Raw genomic sequence first — 14,593 nt, 5'->3', positions numbered from 1 at the left:
TTGTGTTTTTTTGTTGAAGTTCAATAAGTAAAACAGACAGGAATGCACATGTTTTTTGATGATTTAATATTCAAAGGGTCAAAAATATATATATTTCTCAAGAAGGTACATTTACACTTATCTTCTGTAGAATCTTTGTAACCAGTGTTTCTGTTGAGTCTTGCCCCCTCCAGTGGTCAGTTGTGATACAGAGCTTGGCATTATAAATATTCAGAAGTGATTAATATTTTAAATATAATCAAATTTAACCGCGAGTGTTATGTAACAAGGTTAAATTACACTTGGTGAAACATTAATTTGAGTGGGACTATTCAGCCAAGTGCCAATCCAGAGATTTGATGGGTAAAATCTGAATTTCAATTTCTCTAATGCAGCAGTTATCACAAATACATTCCAATACAAATATATACATCATAAGTGAACTTCTATCGGTTTTCCTACCAGGACAGCAGCATTCATAAAACATATCAGAGGAAGAAGAGCACTGCATTCCGTCAACCAAAAAATGTAATAAAAAACATGGCATGGAGCTCAAACTTCTTTCAGGTAGGCTTTCTTTTTAAAAGCAGCAACACGTGAACATTCAATATGAATAGGCAGCCCTTTAATACAGAGAATAGAAAAATAGATTTAAACTTATTGTAAATAAGCATTTATAAAACACTGGTTATCTGCATAGGTGAAGCATTTGTGCCATACCTATTGCCTTTTGGATTGAGTCAGATATATTTCAGAAACAATTATACTTCATTTGTCAATACATTGATGTGTGTGTTAAGAGAATTCTGAGGTTGTGTTGGAGGTCTGGAAGGGGGCCGGACTGGAGGGGACGGAGTTGTCTGGACTCCCAGGAGTACGCAGCGTATTTTTTCGCTTCCCATTGCGCACTGTGAGTTCCTCTTTGGGCTTGAACGTCAGAGGCACAAAGCCGTCTGCATCTGCTACAAGCACAATCCACAATGGACCTGCAAAATAACAACACCATTGGCATAAGCATGGATTTCTACACATCTGAGATTAATTATCCAATGCAGTTTGTGATATCCATTACTGATAGTATGTCACTTAAGGACAGATATACACTACGCTCATTAAAAAGTAGTAAGCTGCTTTTGTTTAAACCTCGTAATCTCACCTAGGCTTTTAATCACTTCCAATTATAGCTAACGGATGCTAAAAGAACAACAACGCTAAAATGTTTTGTCAACGATTGTACATGTTCTTTATTATTTCAAATAAATTCTGATTGGGTTATTTAAAGATTTCAAAAAGTTAAAGAAGTAACGACATAAACTTGGACAACAAAATTATCTGATGACGTTAAAATGATGTCACTAGGGTAGCTCGTCACACAAGCTAGCTGAAAATACTCACAGCGGGGTAGTACTTCCGAAGTGGCCTTCAAAGACTTTCCTCTAAGTCGTTTGAATTAATCTACTCCGTACACTCATTGTTAATCTCACAGGCAAGAAAAGGGTGGTGTATATACCACTTTGTAGTATAGAAAAAACGATCTAAGGACAAAACTGAAGGCAACTACACCATTGGAATTACTTTTAAATGAATTGAGGCAAAAATAATCTTTGCATACCATATGTCATCTCAACAATGGTGAGGTTGAAGAGCTCTTGGAGGGCACGCAGACACAGCTTCCCGTCACACAGCAGCACTGGCCTCCGCTCATCAATGAACACATTTTCTGATAACTGCTTCTGCAAATGCGCAAATGAGGAAAGCAAAGAGAAACAGTCAAAGAAAGTTAAGCTGGATGCTGTTATAACAGATCTATCTTGATCTGATACCTGACATTGAAAGCACATTAAACAATTCCAGGTATTTACGTTGTCTTATCCTTAAATTCCCGCTAATTAAGCTCTTTAAGCCTATCAATCAAAAGCCGCTAATGGCAGAGATTGTAGAAGAAAGGGAATCTTCATCTCTATAGCTGGGTAATTATAATCCAAGCATAGCCAGTTACAAATACACAGAGAAAATGTAGGTAAACATTTTAATTAAACTGTACCTGACATGTGACATTGACGTAGGGGGGTTCAGAGGCAGTGGGGTAGACACTCGGGGCCTTCTTGCCATTCTGGTTATAATCTCTGATTTCTCCAATGCACTGTTGCACATCTGCAAAGCGAGTAAAAAGCCTCTCCATGTTATGAACGAGCTGCTCCAGCGTGCGCTCCTTGGCCTGGCTTGGTGTCTTTTCAGCCATTGGCAGTGTGGCATCTGTGTGGAGTTTGTCCACCGGTTCGGGGCGAGGAGAGTTGGTCCGGCTGGGGTCCCTGCTGGGCTGGCCGGCCACCGCCAGGCTGGTCATGCGGTTGACATGCTCCATGTCAAAATTCTCTACTGTGATGGAGGAGGCACTGGATGTGGCTGATGTCTGCTCAAAGAACTCAACGGAGCTGGTGACGGGGCTGGGCTCGCCACTCCTCACTTCCTCCACCAGCCTACGCCTGTTGCCTGGTGAGCGAACAACTCCCCCTCCAGGCAACACCAAATCCTTTATCCCTCTGTGCTCCCTGTTATCCTTGGACTGGTGCTCTGAGTGCCTTCTAATCCCTGCGAAGAAATTTGAAGGTGACTCATGGTTGAGAGGAGAGGGGGAAGGTGGGACAGAAGTTTCTTCATCAAGCATCAGCTCTTTAACTATGAGTCGAAGAATATATTTATCCGTGTTAGACGATGGAAGAAAGGCAGGGTCATTGGACTTCTGCTTGCCCACCATCAACAGCAGCATCTTGTCATTGAGGAAGCACACTCCTTTAGGTTTCTCGTTTGTCTGCAAAGAGATCTGCTGAATGTTCGGCATGGCAGAGGCTGTAATGCAATACACAAGCACCATGTTGCAGGTGTTGGAAGCCACGGCGACGGTGGAGCCACGTGGGTCAAAGGCCACAATGTCTGGAACCAAAATACCTGGGATACTGACTTTGCGACTTGTGGTGACTTTACGCTCATAGGTGACCAGGATGAGGTATGAGGAGTCCTGACCAGTGCCTGTCAAGGTGTCTCTGCGACGCAGGTGAATAAGGGGGCTGGGGTCAGAGCGACGATGCCTGGCCAGGAGGTGGGTGAGATCTAAGGGGCCTGAACAAGGGATGTATGACCTATCTGAATCAAAAGACCTTCTTCTCGAGTCCAGAGGAATGTCTTCTTCTGACACATGAGACCCGTCACCCTGCACAGACTCTGCCTCTGGCTGCATGTCGAAGGCCATGCCTGCATTTAACCCACATATTTTATCCAAAGGCAGCTCTGTAGCTACAGCTACTTGAGCCTCTCCTGTGGCCTCGATAGCACATATGTAGCCTCCTACATCAAAAATGGGGCAAAAAGAGCAGGCAGCAAGACTTTTCTGGATGTCATTCCAGATGTAAGAGTGTAGAGAGCTTCCTATAGCCACTACCAGGCGCGTACCATCCTTAGTCCAACATGCACAGTGGATAAGTCCACTACCTTTGATGTCCGCTTTAATTCTCCTGTTGTCCACCCTGACAGAAAAAAGCACATTAGTGTCCTTCTTGGTCAGCACAGCCAGAATGTCCAGTTTAGGATGCCACACACAGCCTTGGGAGAGCAAGGGGAAGGGCTCGCTCATCTCACAGGTCTGAGTGCACAGCAGTTTGTTCTGCTCCAGTGCACTGAGCTGCAGTTGCCACACGGTAACATGTTTCTTGTGCTGAACAGCCAGCAAGGCAGGAGAGTCAGAGCAGCACAGCGGGCCCCAAAAGAGCCCAAGGACATGCTCAAACTGCCCAATTACGTTAGTGTCCCCGAAATGCACCTCGCCATTGACGAAGAAAAGAGATGTCAGGCAGACCTGCTTGCCGTCTGTCCATGCTATCCCGTGCACAGGGTGGATAGCTTGATGTAGAGTGTTGAGACCCGTCCGAAGCAGCTTTGCCTTACCAAGATCCATCCTGGCAGGTATTAAGAACCTTGTTCAAAGAGAAACACAAAAATGAGTCAGAACATTGATGACAGAGACAACTGAATCTGGTGTGATCAGGTCCTGCAAAAGGAGTATTCTTGCTAATGCCTTTACCTATGCAGATTAAGAAAAGCCTCTCGTTTCTCCTTCCAAGTACATGCCTTAATCCCTTCTGCCTGAGCTGAGGCAATGGTGACGAACACTTATAGCTGCTTACGCCTGAATGACCTCAACAACACACTGGTCTTGTCAGGTCTTGAGGGCATTAACAATACAATGGGTTGAGCCTCATCACAGCATTTCCTATTTTAGATCAGGTGAATCTGCCTTGATCGCTTTGAGTCAATTAGGTCGCCCCCTTATCAAATAGAGATGTTCTCTATTAACAGAGGTCAACAGAAAAAGACAAGCATTGAATTTAAAAGTCAGTTTGCAAGTGAAATACAATTGAGAATTGTTACAATATGTAAATATGAATATAACAACAGTATGGAGAAGTTGCAGGAAATTACTTAAGTCAAATGTACTTAGGCAAGGATATATTTACTTCACATAAGTGGTCAAAATGTAAAAGTTATAAACGTATACACCATTATGACACGCAGTTTAAAATGTCCTACCAACGTAACTCATTATGTTGTAAACATGTAGCATGCCAACTAATAATTGCAGTACAAATACAGACGGACATGTAATTTTACTATACGTACCTGATAAAACCACCAGCATCTCATGTGGAGTCTGCGTGAAACACTTAAAGCGAGTCTCCCATCCTCTAAATCACGTTTTGCCGGTTGAAAATGTGTCTGAAATGTTCATATCTATTTGACTCGGAAGCAAAACCAGCAGACATTGTAGGTGCACTCTGGGAACTGTAGTTGGATTATAGTCGTTTTATGTTTGCCACTTTGCCAGCTCGTTGTCGCTGCGTGTGTTGATACAAAATAATTGACATTAAAGGGGAACTTAAACGAAATATTGGTTGTGAAAAATTACTTAGATAAAAAGTAAACGAGGAGAAATAGCACAACTGCTTAACATAGCTCACCCACCGTGTGGCGCAACGCTGGAGACGACGTGCGAGGTGCAGACAGTTTGTAATCTCGACGCTGTCTCGCGATAGAAAATATCTTTGCCGCCCCACGGTTGGCTGCAGCTACGGGTCGGTAGTATTGGGTGAATGCATGGTTCCCACCGATACAGTCCGACTTGTAGCCGCAAAACGGATAACATTTGCTTCCATAACGGCGTTTAAGGTTGCATGATTCGAGCACATTTTTGAAGTAGTACAATCATGGGCGTGGACGTCGAGACAATATCTCCCGGTGATGGTAGGTTGATTTATCCGCTTGTGTGTGCTTTGATGCGGGGGTGGTGGTGGTCTTGGGGCTCTGTAGTTCGCCGGAATGTCTGGTTAAATGTCAACATGCTTTACATAAAATATGAAGTTTAATGTAAAAGCAGGAAAGATAATTAATATGTTAAAATATTTTGCAAGATACTAACAGTAACGTAGTATTCGGGATATAATTAGGGGTCTGTATACCCTATGTATTCACCATCTCTGACGCCTGCATGACTCCTTTCTAGAATTCTCCATACTTGACGTTGCTGCTGTTAAACGAGTGAACTGTGATAAGTATAACCTGCAAGTAATGTAAGCTATCTGAGATTTGGCAGACAGGATAAACGTTTGATCAGGTGCTAGACATGGAGGACTGTTCCGCAGTTATCTCTCTCTGTCAAACGCACTAATAACCCATTTAGAGGCTTTCGATTGCCCCCTAAAAAAAGAAGCCTCCAGTGTTAAGTTTCAAAATGACGATGGGACTAATAACAGATGCATATCTGACTTCAAATGTCTGCAGGCACGAAGAGAGAATGGCATTCCTGCCAGGGACACTTCACCAGACTTAACCCAGTGATTGTTAATTTGAAAGATAAACCTGAAGTCTCCTACGTGTACAGACAAACAATAACAAATGTTTCTTTTTCTTCTTTTTGACAGGAAGAACATTTCCAAAGAAGGGCCAGACATGTGTTGTTCATTACATAGGTAACCCTTTCTTTGTGCCTGTCGCCTTGTTGAGAAAATACATTTATTTGTGTGTGAGTGTGTGTTTTTTTGACAACACTTTTAGCAAAACACAGCTAAGTTTGGAACCTATGTCTCACAGTGTACACATTCTACAAGACATGTATGCACCTGTGTGTCGCCTAAAGTTTCAAAGAAAGGTATGAGCAGACACCACACCCAGGAAACATTAGTTTATTTTGTTTTGTTTGAGAAATTCATGTCTCATTGTGTCAATACCATTTTAGAGACTGTTAAAACTTGCACAATGCATATAAAATAATCTAGTGCATACAAGCAGACACACATACACAGAAACGTGAGATTACCCAACAGTAAGGTGGGGCAGTAAGATGCTGAGATACCTCGGAAATACATTTGGGTTATTCAATGCCTCAGGGTTGGCAGACCAGACAACTAGGTCCGACAGAAACTAAACAAAACCTCATTCACAGTCATCAGTCTGTCTGTGTATCAGTGTTATTATGACATGGCTATAAAAGTCACGCTTCCTGGCTTTGGCTCTATAGTATAGTCTAAGAATAACAGCTTTAATTGTGTGTAAGTATTGTTGTTTTGAATGTTTGTGCATCCGACTTTAGCCAATTCTTGCTACCCCTGAAGCTGGGGATTTTACTGCCTGTCATTCAAAATGGATTCATGTGGATTTCCTAATCGGATACCATTTGTTATTGGACCTGACTCTTTTTATAGTGTTGAGTTGAATAGACAGATATCCGCTTTGTTTGAATAGTGTGTGTCCGCCAACTGTGGATAACAAATGTTGTGTTGTTGACTATTGAGGACAGTGGAAAAAGTAACCAGATTTCCCTTTGGGCCTGATCTCTTCAGAGATAATGTGCAGCCTAGTCTAGACTCTTGTAACAGCTCATAGTCTATCACTGAACCTCAGCCCCTCCCTTTTCATTGTACTTATTGTGGATCTTTTTTCTCTATTATCACAAACGCATCATACACTTTTTTTATTGTACTTCCTTCCTGAATGGAATAAAACTGTCATGTCTGTTACCAGGACTTTTTTCTTGTTGACTCACAGGACAAAAACCTCTTAGTATCCTGTTAGTTGAAGGCATTTAAATGCATAGTTAAGCCAAAGCAAGCACTTTGTCTATGGAACACAAAAGGCGCTATAAATATGTAATTGTATCAGAAGGGGAAATGTGTTTGCAGGTCATAGATTGAAAAGAATGTACTAGTGTTTACAGATAGAGCTGTGTGAAAATAAGACCTTATTGTTGAACACAAGCGAGGAAATTAGCTTAAGAATGAGGTTTTGTTAGAGATAATTACAGCATTAACATTGTAATAACAAGTAATTTTAGACTGTATGCAATTGTAAGTAAGTCCCCAATCATTTGACGATGGTTTAAAGAGGTATTTCTCATTTATTTGAATTTCATCAGAAAAAGTAAACCTACAACACAGATGAAAAAAAATCTATTTAGGTAATCCCTTAATAATTGGTATTGTCAATCAGTGTTGTTAAATTATCATGCATTTGTAGAAAAGCTATACTAAACAGGATTTAAGATAACTCACTTTCAGCACTGTAACCTGTAGTAGAGACAGACATGACCCCACATTTGTTTTACTTTAAAGTTCAAATAGAAGATCCTATAAAGCTAATAGAGGTTAGCTGTAGATCTGGGACATACGCCTGTCCAATCATCCAGCTGACTATTTGTGCAAAACCCCAGACTGCACCCTGCCTTCTTAGTTTTCCAGACAGCGGAGCTTAGAGGAACAGTAAAGGTAGGGAGAGAGTGATTTCCCAATACATAATGGGATTAGAAACCACTCTGTGGCCAGCAATAAACATTAGGGAGACTCATTCTCACAGAGGCTCTTTTACACTCGCTCACTGCCATACCTTTTTGAACCACACTTTCACCTTTGGGATTTTAAACATGCAAATACACACATTGCAGAGACACACAGATATGTGAGTGACTCCCCCCCCCCCCCCCCCCCCCCTTTCAGCTATGGTGAGAGTTGCCCAAATTAGCGTTGAGTGCACATTGCCGCAAAGCAGGTAAGGGCTTAGCTCGGACAAAAATAATTGGGAGAGCTGCTCCCTCTTTCACACACATTCTTGTTCCTGTCATGCCTGACTGACTGCCAGTCTGCAGCTCTATCAGCGGTCAATCTTACAGCAGTGTTGCACAGACAAGTGTCTGGTGTGGGTCAAAGATGTGGCCGTAGACAAGTTTATCTGCTGGTTTATAGTATAACTGGCCTTGCTACCAATGTGTACATGTCCAGGAGAGGGGAAAAGCTAATGGTTACTTAGTTGCCTGATACATGGACAGATTAAGGGGGCTGTTGGAGGCTGTGAGTTAGAGTGGTCGTCTACCAATCGGAAGGTTGGTGGTTCTAATTCCAGCCTCTGCAGACAACAAGTCTATGTTTCCTTGGGCAAGATACTTTACCCTGAGTTGCTCCCAATGGCATGGTCAATGGTGTGTGAATGTCTGTCTATGTTATTCTCCCTGAGCATGTGGCGCCTTCTATGGCAGATGCCTCGGTATGAATGTGTGTGAATGAGTGAATAACTTATATATGTAAAAAGCAGGCTCGCAAAGACTAGAAAATGAAACATAAACACTGTCCATTTACCAGTTTCATTCATGGGTTTGAGAAGCTTTTAGGAGAGGCTTCTGTTCCCTTTTTTGCACCAGGCTTAGCCATCAATCCTGCCATCACAAGCTCATTTCTCTAACTGCTGAAGAGAAATGGAAGCAGACCTGAAATCAGTCAATATGAAAAGAATTTCAGCAGCCTGTGGGTTTCCGTGATCAATGGAGTTTGGCTGTCGGCTACGATGATAAACAGCCTTGCCGCCCTGCACTGACAAGACGCATGAGCCTTGGTAGCAGCAGGCTTACTGGATATGATGTCATGCCTAAATGTGGACGTTCTTCCTTACCATGTTTGAGCTCCAGACTTACCACAAAACGTGCTGAGACCTAACGGGCCTCGGTGTGTGACACAGAAATAGATGGACACTGAAACACGGGGTTGTATGTCAGGAGAAGCCAAACTCTCCTTCCGAGCAAGAATGTTGTGATGAAGTACCCTGGGAAGTGTTCAATCCCAACATTGTCAAGTTAAGGCCCTGACACACCGAGCCGATTTCGGCCGTCGATAGATGTCTGGCCGCCGATGAGCGTCCTGTCGCCCTACTCAGATTGGTGTGTCCCGCACCGTCGTGTCTTTTCGGCCGTACCGACACCTTCAGCAAAAGGCTGTCGGCAAAAGAAATCACTCTGATTGGTTGTTCAGCTTAGCGAATCAGTGCATGAGAAGCAAAACGGAAAGGAAGAAGGCACACACAGACGGCTATTATTTTTCGATTATAAGTCGTTATGTGAAACAGTCTGTGATGGACGAGAGTGAAAATGGAACGCACGCTATTTGTTGTTTGTATATATCACGCAGTCTGTCTTCCGGTTGCCTCTTTTAAATGACGAATACACACTACCGCCGCTTGCTGGTAAGGAGAGTTATTGCCACTCACGCATGCGCAGTGCGTACGTGCTACTTGGCCGTCGGCTGAAGTCTTTGCGATGTGTTCCAGTGCGACTGTTAGGCCAAGACACAGGAGACGTGAGGCGACACAACAATCGGGTCCGTCGGGACGTGTTCTTTGGTGTCAGTTTGGTGTGTCAGGGCCTTTAAGGAAAGCAACAGAGGAGTTCATACAGCTTCTGAATGAAGACAGAATCAGCTTGAACTTTTGCTGAATTGTGGCTTCCATGAGCCCTGGTGCAGGAACACCACGTCATTCTATATGAAGTTGCCTTTGTGTTTGACCCTTTAACAGCTTGTCTTACGATAGAGGGGAGGAACAATGTCCCTTACAGAATAGATGGGCCAGGGATATGAGGAGAAATAGGACAGTGGTGTTATGGCACATGAATAATTATCCAGCAAACCCTGCTGGTCCACAGAAGAACCAGGGCACCCTGTAGCTTGTTTAGAATGTACTCCTGTTAAACAGGACATTTTAATTTAACTGGGTTTAGTCTGTAATAGTCACACATGGTCATGTACACAGCTATGCGCACACAATTACATTTAGGGCCCTGGAGGCACCTCTCAAAGTAGTAGTCCACTCAAAATACTTTGCCTGTTCTTGGACTTGAACCAGTGACCCTCCGGTTGTTTACAATGACTGCCTTCATTAACATGTGCAATGATTGGTAAAGCAACTTTTAAACTCATAGAAGTTCCTAAGGATCTGTGCTGCAGCAGTGAATTTGCTGTATATCGTCTTTTCTTCTGATTTTATATACACCAAATAACACATCAATCTGCCACTTCATGAATGAATCATGAACAAGATTGTAATCTTTCGGGCTTGCAGCTGTGAAACGAGACACATTTAAGTTTGTTGCAGACAGATAGCTTTGCACGCATCTTATTTCATCCGCACTTGGGCCGAGGGGGGTTGTTTTGCTGGCAGACGTCGTAGACTGGGGGTGAGACAGGATACAGTAAACTTGAGTAAAAATAACCCCACCCCTGTGTGCCACAGATTTTTGCAGGTCCAGCCGGAGCACCACCAAGTGAAAGCCTTTCATGAAGAGAGAGTGTGGGAGTCAGCCGCAGGAAGGGAGGGGCTCTGCTTTATTTTTGCATAGACCCCACCCATGCTAAACTGTCCAAATAGTGATAACGGAGCACTGATACAAATGGGGAACCCCTACTACATATGTATTCAATTGAGCTGCATGTGTAACTGCTGCACAAAAACCGTGTAGGGCTGTCCAAAGTGCCATGTGACATCCCCTTTAAGGTGCATACAATACTAAGCTTTCAAAAATAATATAGGTAGCCATATCTTACTAGTTTGCCATTATGGGTAGTAGTTGCTGCAAAGTTCTTAAACATAGGTTAGCTAGCTCACATGTCATACATTACAATGAGTCATGGGTCAAGGGTGATATATATTTGTTTATTATATTTTGGTTCAAATTAATGTTTATTTTGAGACAAAACAAAAAACACTTTTTCAAATAATAATCCCCCCCCCCTGTTGAAGACCCATGCATTACACAATGGATTATCATTCTGCTGTGTATTTGTTTTCACAGGAAACAATGAGCAGGTGGTGTTTTCTCCTTTGTTGAGCTTTTCTTTCTCAAACTGGTTTAAGCCAGTTGCCACTGCTGCTATAAACCCTGTTGCTGCCTCCTCCAATACAGTTGGAGTTTTCAACAGTAGCCACTCCTTTTAGTGTATACATGGAGAATATTTCACCAGTAGTGTTAAGATATCTCACTTTAACACCATCAGTTTCTAAGCAGACCCCCCAGCTAACCAGGATAATTAATTGTGCAACGGCTAGGATATAATTCCTCAGTGGCTTCCCAACTGTGAACATTGCCAATAAGGGTTTCCTTCCAAGTTGCATCGACCACTTCCAGAAACTGAACCTTCTTTTCTGCAGTTGATGAAAGATGGTTTTGCCTCTCTGCTACTCGGGTGCCCTGCAGCAGGTGGTGTTTGCCTTGGGTCGTGCACTTGATGACTCCATGGTTGGACCGAGCCCACCACACCGATGTCTGGGCTACCGTGTTTCTTGGAAATGATGGACCTATTAAGCTTAGGGGGAATAAAAGGGGAGAAGTACAGTAAATACATTCATATGATGAGATGACTTCAGTTAACGCACAACATTAAATGCCAAGTATTCATACTTGCTGAATTACGGCAGGGAAAGATAAATCAAAGGACTATCCCAGAGCGAAATCTCCAAAACGCAAGTGGATGATCTGGACAGTTTTTGCATGACGCCACTTTGACTCCGGTTGCGTGACTTGTTTTAAATGTGATTCATTAGATTAGACTGTATTCCCCCAGGCAGTTAGGCATAATGTAGGATGTTGCCAAACTATCATATATTGGTCTTTTTACATGTATGTAAAAATGACTTAGTTTGTAGAATATGCTTTTTTTTTGTTGGTTCTTGGTGTATCACATATGTTGAAATATTGCTTCATGTGGTAACAGAGTTTTATTTATTTTTCATTAATAATTAAATATGCCGTACTCGAACACTGTTTGCCTACAGTTTGATATTGCTTGTTCCACCAAGATAGTTATCCACAGAAATGAATAGACTGCCTTGTTGATGTGGTCAGTAAGTTCACTTGAGGTATCAGTAAGACAGCCTTACTTCCATTGGCAGCTTGGATTCCCTCAAGGGAGAGTGGCTAAGGGAAGTCAACAGGGCATGTTAAAATGCCTGATGAAGTGGGGGCTGTGCCTTTAGCAGTGTGTAATGGCTCCAATGTTATTATCATGTCTGAACAAACGGTGGGGCAGTGTTCTGAAGTAGCGGAGTCCTGCACCACTCCGCCTTTCTTACCCTTTTCTCCCTGCAGTCTGAATACAGGCAAGCCATGGCCTAGTTAACTTTAAAAATAATCTGCTAAACCAGGCCAATGCTTCCTGATTCACATTCCCTTTGTCTATTTGCGTAATTGAAACAGACCCAAGATCCTGATAAGAAGCCGCGACAGAATAATTTCTCAGACCGGAGCCAGAGTCACTTTATTTCTTCAGTCTTAAAATGCCTTTTCCAAAACATTAGCTACTGAGGAAAGGGCGTGCATTCATCTTGCATCCCACTGTGATAAGAAACGATAATGAATTAAAGTTAGGAACAGTACTATTAGTCATGAGAATATTTACCTGCAGATGTGTGCTTTGTTTTGTTTATTTTGCATCAGATGACCAAAATGCGTAGTTTCTTAACCACATGCTTCACTTCTCTCTTTGGCAGGTATGCTGCAGAATGGGAAGAAGTTTGACTCTTCTCGAGACAGGAACAAGCCTTTTAAATTCAAGATTGGTCGGACTGAGGTCATAAAGGGCTGGGAGGAAGGAGTAGCACAGGTAAGAGCAGAAATTCAAAACCCACAAAAAACTAGTTATATTGTAAGGCTTTTACTTAGATCTGTGATGTTTAAAGGAATCAGACCAACCAGCTTGTTACAGCTGTTATTCTTTTCAAACCTGTATTGTTCTGTGAGAATAAAGAAAAGGAGACATCTGAGACGGGAGTGTCAGAGACAATCTGCCATCCAGCATCATTTTAAAGTGATACTCCTCCCAAATCAAAAATGTGATACTACCTTTGACACCTAGCAAGTTTTCAAAGGTACTGCTTTGGTATCACTTTAAACTATCAAAGTTAATCCTTTTCTCAATGTCAGAGTTTCCTTGCATATTGTCATTCATCAGAGATTAAATGTCTAGTGAATTTTTTTAATTACTACTGTAAATGTTTCAAAAGTTTGATGTAGGATTTCCCCTGAGGAACTGTTAAAACAAACAAGTAAAGACAATGTTGGCTGTGCTCATTTTTCATCACAAGCAGATTTAATGTCACTGTTTGTTGAATATGTTAACATGCTAATAAACAAAAGAAGGCAATTGTGAGTAGGGCTTTAAAACAGCATCAAAAAGTCATCAGCAGAATGCAGGGTAATTTTTCCCTTTTTGTTTCTGATCATCAGATGAGCCTGGGCCAGAGGGCCAAAATCACCTGCACACCAGATATGGCTTATGGAACCACAGGCCACCCCGGGGTCATCCCACCGAACGCCACACTTATATTCGACGTGGAACTGCTCAAGCTGGAGTGATGCCTGAGGTTTAATACAAATTTGGAGCTTAATGAGGCTGCGTTCGCCACAACCTGCTTCCACAGGGAGACCATACTCGGCTGTTGCCTCCCACCATCCACTTACTCTTCTTTTAAATTTACAGTCTTCTTTAGTTCAATATTTATACGTATTTACTGCTGCTTTGTTATTACAATTCTGATAGATAGAACATTCTAAACATGCAAGACTTTTACACACACACACCACAGGTAGGTTTTTGTTTGTTAGTCCGATACTCTATTTTGTTTCATTTCAATTTCAAGTTGTACATTTCGTTGAACCCATGAGGAAATCAGTCATCTGATTAAAAAGCACTACTTTGCAATCAAAACATATACTGCCTTACAGTTTCAACAACAGAGGATAATAATGTTGAAAATAAATACCTTCTGCTCTGTATCTTAACTGGGCATTATATACCACTGTCTGCATTGCCACTTTGATAAAGGTTTGTCCTGCTGAATGCTCTGAATGATGCTATGTGTAGTATATTTTATATCCCTCATAAACATTGACTGCAAGCGTACCCTATCCAACACTTTACAGAACTCTATGAGATCCGTTGCTAATATGACAATTTACCGACCAACTCTTGAATAAAAATGGCATGTATTGTGTTGAGAAGTATTTGTCCTGTGTGCGATTTATGAGCGAGTGATGATAAAAACATTGAATAAATGACTTACATCATTTTTTATAACATGTTTGACAGAGGCTGCTGCAGCAACATTGCCACCTAATGGCAGATTTTATGAAAATGCACCAGTAAATCACAGTCTGAGTTGTTTATAGTGCTAATAATGAAGTATATTCTGTGAATGATAGTAGTCTCTAAACACATCAACATTATATAATATAAAACAACACATTGGTGTAAAA

General features: G+C 42.0%; 2 protein-coding genes across 3 annotated transcripts; one reads left to right on the top strand and one right to left on the bottom strand.

The window, feature by feature from the left end:
* Positions 1 to 60: 60 nt before the first annotated feature.
* Positions 61 to 4,982, bottom strand: wdcp (WD repeat and coiled coil containing). Of its 2 annotated transcripts, none has more exons than XM_034150649.1 (4): positions 4,058 to 4,982; positions 2,024 to 3,950; positions 1,592 to 1,712; positions 61 to 965 (listed from the first exon to the last, which is right to left on the bottom strand). In XM_034150649.1, exons 2-4 carry the CDS (start codon positions 3,929 to 3,931, stop codon positions 775 to 777), a joined length of 2,220 nt encoding a protein of 739 aa, XP_034006540.1. In that variant the 5' UTR covers positions 3,932 to 3,950; positions 4,058 to 4,982; the 3' UTR covers positions 61 to 774. The 2 variants fall into 2 exon arrangements, with proteins under 2 accessions (XP_034006540.1, XP_034006539.1); XM_034150648.1 differs by having other exon boundaries at positions 4,654 to 4,982.
* Positions 4,983 to 5,083: 101 nt separating this feature from the next.
* fkbp1b (FKBP prolyl isomerase 1B) lies at positions 5,084 to 14,338 on the top strand. Its single transcript, XM_034150650.1, has 4 exons — positions 5,084 to 5,274; positions 5,952 to 5,999; positions 12,829 to 12,941; positions 13,565 to 14,338. The coding sequence occupies exons 1-4, from the start codon at positions 5,238 to 5,240 to the stop codon at positions 13,691 to 13,693; spliced, it is 327 nt and encodes a 108-aa protein (XP_034006541.1). The 5' UTR covers positions 5,084 to 5,237; the 3' UTR covers positions 13,694 to 14,338.
* Positions 14,339 to 14,593: the final 255 nt, after the last annotated feature.

The sequence above is a fragment of the Trematomus bernacchii genome, unplaced genomic scaffold (assembly GCF_902827165.1).
Source record: "Trematomus bernacchii unplaced genomic scaffold, fTreBer1.1, whole genome shotgun sequence".
Lineage (NCBI taxonomy): Eukaryota > Metazoa > Chordata > Actinopteri > Perciformes > Nototheniidae > Trematomus > Trematomus bernacchii.
The sequence above is the reverse complement of the archived record's forward strand: the minus strand, read 5'-3'. Positions and strand labels throughout refer to the sequence as shown.

What these genes read in the sequence shown, in the direction of transcription:
- wdcp (XM_034150649.1), bottom strand. Translation starts at nt 3,931, where the DNA reads ATGGATCTTGGTAAGGCAAAGCTGCTTCGGACGGGTCTCAACACTCTA. An exon ending in ACGTCAATGTCACATGTCAG is followed by an intron (nt 1,713 to 2,023) that starts GTACAGTTTAAT and finishes GCGCATTTGCAG; the next exon opens with AAGCAGTTATCAGAAAATGT. An exon ending in CATTGTTGAGATGACATATG is followed by an intron (nt 966 to 1,591) that starts GTATGCAAAGAT and finishes GTTATTTTGCAG; the next exon opens with GTCCATTGTGGATTGTGCTT.
- fkbp1b (XM_034150650.1), top strand. Translation starts at nt 5,238, where the DNA reads ATGGGCGTGGACGTCGAGACAATATCTCCCGGTGATG. An exon ending in GACAATATCTCCCGGTGATG is followed by an intron (nt 5,275 to 5,951) that starts GTAGGTTGATTT and finishes TCTTTTTGACAG; the next exon opens with GAAGAACATTTCCAAAGAAG. An exon ending in ATGTGTTGTTCATTACATAG is followed by an intron (nt 6,000 to 12,828) that starts GTAACCCTTTCT and finishes TCTCTTTGGCAG; the next exon opens with GTATGCTGCAGAATGGGAAG.